At 43.9% G+C, this 15,086-nt stretch overlaps 1 protein-coding gene across 3 annotated transcripts; it reads right to left on the bottom strand.

Moving 5' to 3' along the window:
- Nucleotides 1-210: 210 nt before the first annotated feature.
- Nucleotides 211-6,703, bottom strand: SLITRK4 (SLIT and NTRK like family member 4). Of its 3 annotated transcripts, none has more exons than XM_027898584.1 (2): nt 6,629-6,703; nt 211-3,882 (listed from the first exon to the last, which is right to left on the bottom strand). In XM_027898584.1, the coding sequence occupies exon 2, from the start codon at nt 3,830-3,832 to the stop codon at nt 1,319-1,321; it is 2,514 nt and encodes an 837-aa protein (XP_027754385.1). In that variant the 5' UTR covers nt 3,833-3,882; nt 6,629-6,703; the 3' UTR covers nt 211-1,318. The 3 variants fall into 3 exon arrangements, with proteins under 3 accessions (XP_027754385.1, XP_027754384.1, XP_027754383.1); XM_027898583.1 differs by lacking the exon at nt 6,629-6,703 and adding an exon at nt 6,200-6,239; XM_027898582.1 differs by lacking the exon at nt 6,629-6,703 and adding an exon at nt 4,890-5,276.
- Between the last annotated feature and the right edge of the window lie 8,383 nt (nt 6,704-15,086).

Below are 15,086 nucleotides of genomic sequence, written 5' to 3'. Positions count from 1 at the left end.
AATGTTACTCTCAGCATGAATTCTTTTAAATGCTTGTAGTGAAAACTATTTAGATTAAGCTGTAGAGACCTGAAAAATCAAGAAAACTGATGGCAAATAATTGCCTGAGACACAATACTAAAAAAACTAATGAATCTATTTTAAAATGCACCATTGGTAACAAATCTGAAATAAGATAATATGCTAATCTCACAAGAACAGTACAGAACAATTCTTTTTATTATTATTATTATATCTGATCACTTAATTCTGGATAATGCTATACATTACATCCCCGGTTGCTGTTTGGTATATTGTTCTGGTTTTATTTATACTGAATGATTAATGCAGTGTGATCAGGAAAACAAGTCAGGCATATTAAATACATATTAAGGAGTACATATTCTTTCCTATTTAGTATACAAAGTATTTCATAAATATGAATTATATTACAAAAATAATTTCTGCTACGCTCACACAGTAAGCACTTTGACAATTTTGGACAACCTGTTGGGTTGCAAGAGTTTCACATAACTGAGAAGGACCTCTAGTTTTAGTTGGAGATGAGTCTTAGAACAGATTCTGCATAAATATCAAATATTTTCTTCAGATGTCACAAATACTGCAGAAGTCAGGTTAAACTATTTTCTTTCTTTTTTTTTTTTTTTTTTTTTATAATTTTCTGTATAGACGTGTATGCTTCAAGTGGTCAAATTTATTCCATAGGTATGTAATGCATGGTATATTTTAAACAAATATTTGCACAATTTAACATTATAATTCCAGTGGTTTCAAGATGCAGCCCGTAAATGTAACCAATTTACACATACTATTGAATGTTCTCTCTTTGCATGCTTGTTACTTTCCAGATAAGCTTTAAACAGTGCCATTACAACACCACAAATCAAAGGATTACTCCAGTTCCACCAACTTAAATCCACGTGCAGGATGAAGGACCCAGCTGAGGTACAGATATCAGTACCAGGTTTCTTGTGTTTGTTCTAACAAATCACAAGGAGACGATGGTTTGCATTTAAGATACAAAACATATATGCCTCTTGAGGTTAAATTCAGTGTAACGTGTATAAAGCATCCCTTTGGCAATAGAGTTTGCAGTATCCCTACAGGATTCCACTGGGCATGAGCTTTATGTAGTAAAATCTATTAAGGAAATTCTCCTCTACTCGACAAATCATACGCAGCTACAGTTAATCAGACACCCCTGGATACACCTGCCTCTATGCCTACCAATATAATATAGTATTTGGAAGTTAAAAGTCAACAAAAGGCACTTTCATCATTAAATAAATGTCCTCTGTAGGCAATAAGATTGTATGACCTATATTTTATTCAAAGCTGTTTGTTCTTCAAGGACTTGTAGGTAGTCAGGTGAACCTTGAAGTTTAGCTTTTAGTTCAAAATATTCACTTTTTCTTTGTTCTACTACAATTTTACTATGATTACCACCTATTAACGATTTCTTGGTTTTTTTGTCTTGTAGTTTCTCTGGGTAACGTATTTCAAAGCCACTGACCCCTATGCTGTTGTATTCTTTTTTACTTTCAAGAAAATTCTGAATAAATACATTGGAATCCCTCCCAGGGAATAACTCATCCAGTTCATCAATTGTGCTAAGTCTTTTTCTGGTATCCACATGCAACAAATCTTTCTCCTTGTCATTGATATTTCTCAGAATGACTTTTTGCCCTGGTGGGTCAGCAAAAGTGAAGCCTGTTTCAGACTCCTTTAAGCCACAGGTGTGACTTTTGCTCATCTGCTCAATGGTTTGAGGAATGAAGGCCTCTGCACCCAGTCCATCCTTTTTGTTTGCCTTGTGGTCGTGCTTTCTCAGCTGCAGCTGCATAGAACTGCACTCCTGGTTCCCAATCCCTTCGTGCTTTACAGCTGGTTTTTTGTTGCGCCGAAGCACAAAAACGAGGAGACAAAAAGCAACGAACACCGTTAAAATCAGCACAACTAATATGCTTAAGATGAGGATGGACAATGGGACTGGGCCACCAGGAGGACTCCGAACCGGTCCCGGCAGTGTTGTAAAAGTAACAGCAGGCATAGGGCTAGTGAACAGAGCAGATGGCTTGTTTAATAGTTTAGGGCAGAGTATCTCGTTTTTCAGAGACTTAAGTTCTATGTTAGCAAACTGTACAGGCGTTTCACATTTCAACTCCTTCACCACAATACCTTCATTTAGCTTTTCGAGCCACAGCTTTAAAGCAACTAAATCACAAGTGCAGTCCCACGGATTACCTTCCAAATCTATTTGTGTAAGAGATTTTAGCTGATCGAGAACACCACTTACAGGTAAATACATGAAGTGATTGTTCCTCAGATTCAGTCTAGCAAGTGGTGCACCAGCAAAAATGTACGCTGGCAAGCTTCGGAGGAGATTGTTGTTCAGGTAGAGCAACTGCAAATTGGGCATTAAGTCAAAGGTGCCTGCTAGGATCTCTTTGATAACATTGTATTCCAAATACAGATACTGCAAGTTGTGGAGGCCAGCAAACATTTCTGGGCTCAGACGCTCTATCTGATTGCCATTGAGATACAATCTCCGTAAATTTGTAAGGTTGCGGAAAACGTCTCCTTTGATCACTGAAATCCGATTGCTGCCTAAATGTAGCAAATCCAGCCCCTCAAACTCAGAGAAATCTGTAGTATCCACATCCTTAATGTAATTGCCGTTTACATGCAGTTTCTTGGCATTTAAAGGTTTTGGTACGAGTTCAGCCATGGACTCTATATTTCTTTCTTGGCAATTCACACTTAATCCCAAGTCTGAAGGATGAGTTTTGCAAACACAAGGGACCGGGCAAGGAGTTAAAGGAGGCACCCTGGTCTGGTAAGATACGATTTGACTGAGGTTGCGATTCGAGAACGCTTTGCCTGCTACTATCCCCGAGATCTTCGAAGGATTTGTAGTCTTGGGCGGCTTTGTGACTAATCTGTGCACTGATGTTTGAGTGGTGTGGCCGTTTGGCGTGCTGTACCCGGGCTCCAGCTGCGAGGGAGGCAGGATGCGCACGTCAAAATCACTCCCTGTCCCCATGGAGCACAGCTCTTGCTTATTGGTTTCTTTCAGCAGCCTTCCATACAAGTCACTGGGTGTCTCACAGATCGCCTCTCCAATGTAGATGTTATAGGGCATGTTCTCCAGCCACGCCTTCAAAGGCAACAAATCACAAGTACAATTCCAGGGGTTGTCTTCCAGCTGCAGTTCGACGATTCGCCCGATGTGTTCCAGAACTCCAATGTATGGAAGCTTCTGTATTCGATTCCCCCGTATATCCAGATGGGTTAGAGAAGCAAATCGAAAAATATTATCGGGAAGGAATGAAATCAGGTTGTCATTAAGTATCAGGACTTTCAGCTTATGAAGCTTATTGAAGGCTCCCCGTTCAATAAACTTGATTAAATTGTAGTCAGCTTGGAGATACTCCAAGTTCTCTATGCCAAGGAAAGTGTCAGCCCGGAGAATCTTTAATTCGTTGTTGTTTAAGTGCAACTGTTTTAATGAACTAAGACCCATAAAGGCCCCTCCCTCAATGTTCTGCAACTTATTATTACCCAGTTGCAAGGACACTGCATGTGTAAAATTAGGAAAGGAATTTGGATATAGAACAATTAGCAGGTTGTTTTGGAAGTTGAGGTGGTAAAAATTAGACCACGGTGGTTTAAGCTGATTTGGTCTGTAGACTGCAACCTTCTCACAGTTGACATAGAGTACATTCTCAACTGACACACAGGAGCAAACATTGCAAATTTCCACAGATATATCAGCATCTGCAGTTGTAGAAGAAACTGGAGATGACAGAACCAGAAAGAGCCACAGAAACATCTTCTTGTGATCAGCAAGCAACCTTAGGCTCCTGAACAAAGATAAAGAATCTAAAGAAGAAAGAAGGAAAGAAAAAAAGAAATCATTTTTCAGTTGACATTGTTCCAAAACATCATTTGGGCTAAAAATTGTATACCACTGAGCTACTGTACCTGCCAAGGATTATAGATAAACTACAAGCACTGAATTTAAAATAACATGAGAGATTTTAACAACCAAACAAATACACGGGAGCTAGGATGATTTCAAACACAGAATGTAAATTTCTGTAGACAAACACAAATAACTCTCAGGTCTGTCAAATACATTTCTCTCTCTTGTACACGCCAAGCATGCATAACTAACAAAGTAAAACAACCAAAGGAGATTCCAATTTTATGCATATTTAGTCTCTTCAATCCTGCACTGCTCATATGTTGCTGTGCATTTCAGGGATATTAAACACAAATGCCAATGTTATGCATGCCCAAACATCTGGGCTGGGATAGCAAAATACAGAAAGGATAAAGGTGCAGGCACAAAAAGCAATGTCAGTACTCAATGTATGTATTTATAGCATCAACACACACACTATAATAAAGATATTCACTCAAGTGATACACAGACATGCACATACATTGTTTCTGTCACTTCTCATACCTAGTTTGAATAAATACATGGTAAACTGATAGCAGAAATACAACTATCCACAAAACAAGAACATCATCTCTGGGTGACCAATGGAAGCACACAGACACGAAGAAGCATGCACAAGCACACAGCCCCATCCCCAGGAATGATAATACGCTGACTTGCAGGGCAAAACAAAGTCACAATTCACCAGCCAGCCTGACACTACTGAAACCTGAGAACTACTTTTTTCTAAAACATTATGTAATTTTCTCCTATTCCTGCATTGATAAGAACCCTTTGCATATAGTCAGGCCAGCTGAGCTGCCATTTTTTACGCAGAACAACTGGAGCCACAGCATTTCCTCTGAGTTAGAAGGTAGCTTTTTTTTTTTTTAACAAATCAGTCAATAATCAATATGTTGCACTGCCCTCATCTTCCCATTACCCCCATTTCCCAACTTGTCCCTTGCATTTCCTGCTCTGGGAAGCCACTGAGTTGGCAGGAGAGAGCCAGGATGAAAGTGGAGAAAGCAGGAGCCAGCTGGAGGGAGGAGAACCGGACCGGAGGGAGACACAAGGGGAGGATGCATTGGGGGACCTGGAAGGGAGGGCAGAGGAGGGATGAGGAAACAGTGCAGGACAGAAGGACAAGAGGGAGAAGGAAAGCTCTGAGGAGGCAAGGAAGGATAAGAGGAAGGGATGACTGAAGGGGTCAAGGAGGCCGCGGAGCGGGAGCACGGGGAGAAAGGGGAGCAGAGGGAGAAGGGGGAGCGCAGCAGCCGCTGCTCATGCCCGCAGGCTCCCGACCCTGGCCGCGGGGAGCGCGCCCCCAGGGGCAGCCCGATGGCCCCGCATCCCCACCGCTCCATCTCCCTCCCACTGCCGGGCGCCGTCCTCCCGTATCCCTGCCTCGCCCACGCTGGAGTCCCCTCTTCTTCTTCAGCCGCGGGGCCCCCGCCGGTGCCGAGCGGGCACACTGCGGGCGCTGCGCGGGGCGGCGAGCCCGGCCAGCAGTGCCGGCAATACTGCAATTTTTTGCCGCAACCGGCTCGGCTGGTGCCGGGTCCCCTCTGCCGTGGGCGCCCCGTCGCCCTCTGCCTCCCGGCGGGGGAGGGCAGGAGGGACACGGGCGCGCACATGCCAGCCGGGAGCGGGCACAGAGCGGCAGTGCAGCCCCGCATCCCTTCCACCCTCCCTTCGCTACAGGGCACGACCGTGATCCCCGCCGCGAAACGCTCCAACCTTCCTCCAAGCCCGCCGCCCCGATCGATACCTTTTGCAAAGTCCAGCCCGCAGCGCATCCACACACTCCCTTCTCCAGCCCCACTGCGCAGATCCTGCTCCCCCCGTCCCTCCCACACCTCCACCGGCTCCTCCGGGCCGCCCCGACCCCGGTCCCTCCGCTCACCCGGGAAAGATGGGAGAGGGCAGAGCTGCGCCTGGTGCCGCTGGCCGGGGCTCTGGGAGGCTGCGGAGAGCGGCGAGCGCGATGGCAGTGAGGCTCCGGCAGGAAGCCACTGTCGCCTCCTCGTGTGACAACTCCCCCCCCCCCCAACCCTCCACTCCCCCTTTAAAACACCATCAGTAATTATTACAGCAATGAAAACAAAGCCTCGGTAATAATTAGAAGAAATCAAAACGCCAACGCACACGCGGCCCCGCCGTGCCCCCACCCCCGCCCGCAACTCACACGCCCGGCGGGGCGCCCGCCGCCCCCGGCGATGCTCCCGGCGGACAGCCCGGCACCGTCCCTACCTCGGCGCCCGGGGTGGCCGCGGCCGCGCTGGGCTGAGCTCCGCCGCTCTCCCCGCTCGCTCTCGGCTCCGGCGGCTCCGCGCCCGCAGCGGGCGGCGGGGGCAGCGGGGCGGCCGCCGGGGCGAACACCCCCGGCCGCGCGGGGCGAGGGGATGCCCGGCGCTGCGGTAACCCCGCGGGCTCCGCCGCATGCAGCAGCAGCAGCAGCAGCAGTAGCAGCAGCCTGGCTGAGCCCTGCCCCGGCACCGCGGTCCCCCGCACACATGCGGGGAGAGGATCCCTCTGCACACGGGCGCCCGCTCCCATCGCACTGCTCTCGCCCACCCCCTGCACGCAGAGAGCCCCCTCCCCTTCGCCACACGCACACCCGCACACTCACACACAACACACACACGCTCGCACACACAACACAGGCACAACGCAACGCACCGAGCGCCCGAGCGCTGCTTCGGCGGGCAGGGAGATGCCGCTCCGGGGGAGCAATCCCGGCGCATCGCCGCCGCCGCCGCCGGAGCCTCTCCCGCACGCCCGGAGGCGCCGCGCCGCCGGTGCCGCTGCCGGGGAGGCGCCGGGCTGCGCCCCCGCGGGGCTCAGGCGGGGTCGGCGGGCCGGGAGGAGCCCCCCGGGCCGGCGGGGCCGCGGGGCTGCCATGGGCGCCCGCGGCAGCTACAACAAGTGCAGCCCGAGGCGCGGCCGGGACGGGGCATCGCGGGCCCCTCGCCTGGAGCCGCTGGGTACCGCGGATGGGAGAGCGGAGCGGGGAAGGAGAGAAGAAAAGAAAGAAAGGACTCCCCCCCGTCCCCTCCTCCTCTCGCCCTTCTCTTTTCTATCTCCCTCCCCGCTTGAAACAAAAGTAGAGGTGGAAACTGAGTGGGCAGGATGGTAACATTTGCTGCATTTAATGTGGATTGCAATTATGGAGCGAAATCGCTGCGAGGAGACATACCCGACCCGTTCTTAAGACAGCGCAGCTATTTGTCTATCTTATTCTTTGTGGTTAGGTGGAATTCCTCCTCTCTGCCTAGGTAACAGCTGCAGTCTGATGGAAAAAATCCTCTAATGTTATGCACTTGTGCTAAGCAGATTCTGCTAATTAGGAACTCTTATTGACTCTACCTTTCATAATACACTTTAAAATGGTAACGAATACCCCCAAACAAGGTGACATCTCATTCCAAAGCAGAAGAGTCAGTTAGCCAAATGAAATCTTGCAAGGCGAGTTCAATTGCTTGCCCTGTACCATGAATTCTAACGTGATCCAGTTAGAAAACTGTTTATGTGCTGTACACATACCAGTTGTGAGTCCTAGTTCTGGGCAGTAAACACCAGGGAATGGAACACAGCAACTGCTTTCTTCATTTACTGAAATGAAACAAATAGCTTGCTCCGAAGGCTGACTGCATCTAATTGAAATAATTGCAGAATGTTATTTTGCATTATGTGGTTAGACTGATACCTGAAAACAAATGCAGCTGAGGCATCAATAATTTGCATATCACAACAGAACTGAAAGTGATCTGTGATTAATATTCAGCCAATTAAAAACTGAAGTCTTTAAAATGTAAACTCCCTTAATTATTGAGCCATTAACAAAGTACTGTTCACATAAAAGGGAATGTATGTATATAAAGGGCCCAGTTTGGAAGGATTTGCATATAGTTTAAGCTGAATTTTTCAAATTGTATTTAAATAAACCAATTAATTAGGGAGCAAAGGTCTAGAATAAAACTCATTTAGGAAGATATCTGGCTTATAGCTCTGTTTTAACAACAGGCACAGAAATGCAGGTGTAAAGATCAAGATGCCTATTTTTTTATCCAGGTACCTTAAGTGGTATGTTAAAGTCATTCCTTGCTTATTTAGTAGGTGAAAGAACATATTGACAGTTTCAAAGAGGTCACTGCTTCCCACCACCATTCTAACAACTACTTAAGAGACTGAATCAAACAGGGAGTATAATAAAATGTCATATTTTAACCAAGTAAACCATGATATGGGTATGTATTTGAGGACTGAAATTGCACTATAAGCAAATAATTTTGGTTGTTTCTATTATAAGTGGCTATTGCCAATGACATATGTTTATGGTGTTGTAGAACTTATCAGAGAAGGGAACTTAGTTATGCAACACAATTTTAATATTAGGGGTTTAGTATGTCATTTTTTTTTAATTTTATTTCTAATTTACAGTCACCCCCCCCCTACTCCTTCGAATCTTATTTGAGTGGTTTTTAAGCTACCTCCCCTAGCATTACATCATATCAAACTCACTGAGATTTAGGCTTATATGTCAGGAAAACAATCCAAAGCAGACAGGATAATTTTAAAGTATAACATAAGCACAAGCTTAAGGTCAAGACTGCGATCCAAAATGATGATGTGCTTAAGGAATAAAACACTTTAAGAGGTGTTTTAAAGAATCACTTGGTTGTATTCCTTTTTTGAAATCCAACTAGAGGTTCTATCACTATCAGTAGAAATTTTCTGTGTGGCCTGATGGTAGATAGTAATTGGAAGACATCAGAGCCAGACAGGAAAAGTTGGAGTATCTGGCCTGGCTCCCTGAAGTTTACAAGATTACTTCAGTCTAACACCATGCCCAATATTGTCACCTCTAACCTTTTCTTAAATTTCCTACTGTGATGGAACCTCATTTGTCTCCTTTGATTTTTTTTTCCCCCTGTCTATTGTTTGCCACAGCAGAATGTATTTTTCCTTCTTCAGCTTAGCTTAAGGAGAGCAAAAGCTAACAGGCAGACAGATTCATAACAGGATTTTCTGCAGAGAGAAGTATTTGAAGAAAAAGTGGAAATGTGAGATATAATACTTCCCACCCCAGCAGACACACTCAGGGTGGCATTCAGTAATTGCACAATTAGCTTGTTGGTAATGCCATTGCCATATCTAAGTAGAAGTTCTTGGGAGAGAAAGGTACTTTATACTCTTGGCTACAGAGACTCATCATTCAATCTGCTCAGAAATTTCAGAAGCCTATTTATAGTCTGTTTCCTTTCATGTTTTTCTGAGAGCTTCTAAATAATACTTTTCCTTTAAACACACAGACTTGCTTGGTCACCTACCTCTCCCAATTTAATTCTGGGCTGATGCAGGAACCTGAGGCTGAGCTTTACGTGTGTTCAAAGTCTGTCAGGAGAAAAAGCTTCCTGTAACAGAGTCATCAAAATGCAGAGGCCAGTTGAGATGCTGAGTCTACTGCTCACAGCAGGAAACCTTGGAGAGCGTTTTCCTCACCCCGTTCGACACACATGCAAATAGGACTTCAGCTGAAGGCAAGGGGAGTTCTCTGCAAGAAGTTGCTTTGTTTTTTTTTCATCCACAGCAATTTTCTGAGTGAGAAATGAACTGTCAGGAAGCAGGAGCTAAACATCCTACTCCTTCCTGGGCATTTACAAGCACAGTTTAAGATGCAGCACCTGAAATCAGGCTCTGTGTGTGCACTGAAGTGGTGGGGAGGAGGTGTCTTGCATACAGTTGCCAGCCCCCTGCCTTCATGTTACCCATGAACTCGTGCACATCCTAAGGGTTTTTGTGCTGGCCACCAGTGAGCGAGCCTTGTGTATCCAGCTGCCAAAAACACACCTGGGAGAGAAGCAGTGTGCACACATATGTACTGGGGTTGCTCTGTTTGAAAAGGTTCGTGCCAGGAGTAGAAACCAGGAAACGGTTTGGATCAGACTCTATTTTCTAATTGTTATGTAAACACTACATGTTACTCCCTCCTTTTCCCAAAGAATGGTAAAAAATAGCCCAAAAGTTAATGTTTTGACCCTTTGCACAGAGCCCAGGCAAAGAATAAACTATTTTGTTTGAATGTGTGGAAATCTGGTTAACAACTCTTTGAATAGGAAAGTAAAGGTTTTTATGGGCTCTGGCTCTGTTTCTGTGGATAAACAATTTCTGTTTAACAGGTCTACAACATGTTTCTGCTCCCAGACAGATCAGTAACAACTGCCATACTCAGCAAACAACATCCAACACAGAAGAGTACAATGACTGTGCAGTTCTTTCTTATAATAGAGCTTCAACTATTAAGGACATAGGCTTTTGAGGAAAGAAAAAAACCAAAGACCCAACCAATAACTCCACCCACTGGCCCTGTCTTCTGTGTATTTTGCCAGACTGCCAGTCAGAAGAGGGGGAGGAAGAGCATCCTTAAAAACTCTGTATGTACTCGAGTGAGCCCAGCATGTACATCCTTTTAAAGGTACAGTGTGATAGGAAACACTGCAAGTCTGCAATAGACTGGAGACAGACCCACTGAGAAAGAGCACTGTGCTAAATAAAGTGGAAGAAACTATCAGATATGTGTCTCTGCCTGTCTCTCTGCTATTTCCACCTAAATTGCTCCACTTTACCCAGGAACCCTCTTCAATGTGCAACAAGTAACTCATCTCCTGCATCCCTCCAAGCAGGCATTGCCAGGGAGTTTTAATTCCATCTTTTGCTATTCACTTGCAGTGAGTTGTTGCCTTGAATGTTCGATCAGCTGTGGGCAGCTGCTGGTAGTGGGTCTGCTGACCAGTGCTCTTTGTGAACTCAGCCTGTGGGAATGTCCAGCTCCATAACACTGTGCTTGCCAGCTTTCTATAACACTATGCTGTCAGAGCACAGTGGGTAGGCATTTAATTCCACTACATTGCAAAATGTCCTGTGCTTTACTTGTTTTCTTTCTCTCTGCTCATTTACCGAGGGGTTGTTCACCCTCCAGCTCACTGTCAGAGGCTAAAAGCCAAACTTGGCCTATCCTCTTACCCCCTGAGACAACCAAGTGTGAAATCAAGGGAAAGAAAATTTGAAAAAAGTAATGGATGAAGAACTTACCTGGGATATTTTTCCATGAGGTTTTATGGTACAAGGTTAAATGCAAAGCCTAGAAGCAACTGCTGTTATCCTACCCAAGTCTCTTGTGAAAACTGCTCACTAACTTATTTCTCAAGAAGAGAAATATATTTAGAATAAGGATCCTGTGCTAGAGAATTCTGACATTATTGAATACACCAAATCATGAAATAACACTTCATCCTCCCTGAGCGAACAGCCTATTAACTGCATAAAAGAACTATTACCATGTACTGCAGTGGAAATTTAAAGAACTTTGACTGTGGTTGGAAGTGATGGAGGACAGGAAGGAAAGAGGTACTCTAAGAAGGGGAGAAAATGTATTGTGTTACAAGACTGGGTCTTTGTTTGCTTCTAATAACTTTGTCTTCAGCAGTGGAGCAGGGAAAATCTTTTATGCTATGAATACCAAATCTGTGAGGCTTCCAGGCAGGACTAGATGGGTTGAGGTCTCTTGACATTAACAGAATGTGAATTTAGAATATTCTAATTTAAGTCCTCACTCCTCCATGTTTTCCTCACACGCCAGACTGTTTTTTGTCACCTTCTGGAATTCCACAGACCTAAATGGGGCTTCTCACATGGGTAAGGGTCGATGGTGTAACCGCCTCATTAAGCTACCTACAAGCAGAAAAGTCTCTTACTTCATTTCTTAGAAGAATGAAGCTTCCTATAAAATACCATGAAAGAGAATAAAATAATTGTCATTCGATCTTTAGAATGAAAAATAAAAATTCTATTTTTGCTGAAGTTTAAGCTGGTGCTGTCTCTTGGACCAAGAGCTTCAAGCTGGGACAATGTAGGGCAGGGAATAAGCACAGAGCAACTTGCCAGGTACTCTTGTCCCTCAGCACGAGAGTCACTCCCCCAGTACTGCAGTTCCTGTGCTCATCAGCTGAGAGACCACTGTGGGAGAATTAATAGGCCTCTACAGAAGAAACCACGTGCTTTAGACTTGTTGCTTGATTTAAGGAATAAAGTTACTAAGGGGGAAATATCTGAAGCAAAATTAAGTTGTTGCATGGGTTTGCTCATTGCTCTACTTTAATCTGCTTTTGCTTCTGGGGCTTCTTTTGCAGCTGCCCTAATTTCGTCTACTTTTGCATTTTCTATTAATTTCAATTAAAGCCTCCATAGGCTCATGAGCTTACAGACTTTTTTATTATTGTTTTTAAAAAAGAAGACCAATGCTAGCTTTCCTATTGCCTCTAGACTACTGCAGAGGAATGTAGAAGCATGGTTTTTCAAGAAAGAAATTGCACCTACTTCAGTAACTGAGTTGTTTTTTTTTTAACCTAATGATTAAACACCTGTGCTGATCTGATACAAACTTGCTCCAGGGAAGGAATGCTGAAGCCACAACTGAAAAAGAGATGTTTGCTTTTAACAGGAAACATTTTGATGCCATATCAAAATGACCATAGAGTTATAGATTATCCTGTGCTGGAAGGGACCCACAAGGATCATCAAGTCCAGCTCTTGGTCCTGCACAGAGCAGCCCCAACAATCCCACCATGTGCATGAGAGGATTGTCCAAATGCTTCTTGAGCTCTGCCAGGCTTGGTGCTGTGACTGCTTCCCTGGGGAACCTGTTCAGTGCCCAAACACCCACTGTGTGAAGAGCCTTTTCCCAATATCCAACCTAAACCTCCTCTGACACAGCTTCTCTCCTCAGGAAAGATTGTGGTTGAGATGGGTGTCTCACTCTCTTTACTAATTTCAGAGCTGGGTGAAGGTTGAAATGTCCTCTCATTATCTGGCTGCCTCACAGGACTGTCTTTAAGGCCTGAGCTGCCAATCCAGACTGTTCTAAAAGCAGGTAAATGAAACCTTCCTCATCTTGGCAAAGGCATAAGCACAGCAATATGTAGAGGCAGCTCTGCTGCATTCTCCACTGCATGGACAAGCCAGGGAACAGGAGCTGAACCAGCAAAAGGAAGATGGGAAAACCTCATAAATATCTTTAAAGTTAAATTTTGATTGTGTGTAAAATAATTATTCAGAATAGTGAAGTTTTTTAAATGACAAGCCAAAGGGTCTTTCATCCTCCTGTGCGATCTCTGCCATTTATTGGACCCTCCTTGAACCATTTCACTGACCTCAAAATAACTGTTAGTTTTCAGCCAAATTATTGAATGAACTGGCTTGTAAAGTGCTCCAGAATTGTTAAAGCCAGTGTACAGTTAGTGCTGTGAGTACCCAGATACTTTATGGGGGTGAGAGAGAGATGACAAAAGTTATGGAGGAGAATGAGCTGAACTAAACACACAGCAACAGCATATATTAAAAGCTTTACAATGTTTCTTTCAGCTTCACAGTCATGTAAATTTAATTTTAATCAAAGTTTATTTTGAAGATTAAGAAGAAAAGTAAAATTCTGTAGAATTTCCTCACTCCACCAGAACAAAGCCTGTATTTTCTTACACTTGGGCCTTCTAACATTTTAAAAGGAAAGATATCTTTTCTTCCCACATGTCCATGAAATCTCATTTTCAGAAGAAACATTTATGCATATTTACTAAATAGTGAAAGAATCAAATTCAGATTAATGTGAAAAGTCTAAACTGATGCCTGAACCATGGTAACATTGTAGTCTAAAGGCAAATTCTAGCATTATTGGAATCCTCTTAAGCCAAGAGGAGGATATGCTTGTAGACACATTCTGTATAACGAAAGAAATCAGAAACTATGTCTCTGCTTAATCTGAAGATCTATAACCTGGATACTCTTTTGATAGACAACATTTCAAGTCTTCTCCAAGGTATGAAGTGATACCCTGCCAGGCAAATCTGGGGCCAGCATGCTCTGAACGTAAGGGGGAATGAATTTTATTATTTAAGTGATTAATATATCACTAAAGATGTTCAGATATTAACATACCAATAAAGTGAGCAAGAAGCAGTGAAGGAGGATTAAGAAATAAAAACTGATATTTCCCAACGAAGGGACTGTAGAAGGGATCATGCTAAAGAGCTGAACAACAGGATGGAAAGACGGGAAAGAGCAGCAGAGGGGATGGTTTTAGGAAGCTCGTACAGATTTTGGGAGGCTGGCTAGGAGTGCGTGAGTAATATTCACAGACACCTTTATCCACTAATGGAACTGACAGAAGCTGACAATTATGACAACGGTAATGAACCTGTCTTATCTATTTTAAGACACCTTGTATGAAGAATTCAGAGAGAAAGAAAAAGAAGATTATTCTTTGGTTGGTTAAAATACCATGACTTCAAGGGATTCCCTTTCTGTTCGCTCTGCATGGAAAATATACAAAAGCACCATAATTGCAGAACATTTAAATAGGTCATTTAAAATAGATCCTACAAAGTGAGAGGAAAAAAAAGTCCACCCTACTTTAAAGTAACTTTTAACGAAAAAGAAAGAGGACTTCCTTTTATCTTCTTATTCTTCTATTATCTTCCACCCTTTGGAAGGTCGAGAAAGCCCATAGATTTACTTTAGAGATCCTGTAGATGTACTTTATATGGCTGTTTTTTCCTTGAGATTAGCCCAAATGTGATGTCTTCTTGATGTTTACAGACACCAAGGGATCTAAGACACCTCATTTTCCCTCCTTCCAGTTTGTTCTGAAAACACACTGTATTGACTTTGGGCCTTTTTCTTACGCTCTTTTTGTGCTGTTTCCTCTATCTCTAAGACCATTGTCTGCATTGCAGTGTTGAAGGAAACTTTCATTAGGATTGCAGTGGATGTAACTGTGTTTTGTTGACAGCATTCCTGGTAGCAACCCCACGGTTTTCATTGAGGTAGTGAAGTAATTTTTGGACAAATTCAAGGTGTAATGCACCTTTTACTGAAGCCAATGAAGTCAGAGTCAGCTTTGTTTAAAATAAGGGTGTCTGATGCTTTCCTATTTTAGTATGTAAGTGACTTTAGTGTGTGATGACTGTTTCTCAAAAATAAACTTTTCTTCCGTGTGCAAATCAGCATTAGCTCGTACTGCAAGTTCAAAACAAGTTATCTAACACCATGAAATGTTATTTGTTTCCCTCCTCAGGTTGTATCT

The sequence above is a fragment of the Empidonax traillii genome, unplaced genomic scaffold (genome assembly GCF_003031625.1).
Source record: "Empidonax traillii isolate 1590-97213 ecotype Southwest subspecies unplaced genomic scaffold, ASM303162v1 scaffold606:size387135, whole genome shotgun sequence".
NCBI classification, from domain to species: domain Eukaryota; kingdom Metazoa; phylum Chordata; class Aves; order Passeriformes; family Tyrannidae; genus Empidonax; species Empidonax traillii.
This window is presented reverse-complemented; position numbering and strand designations above follow the sequence as displayed.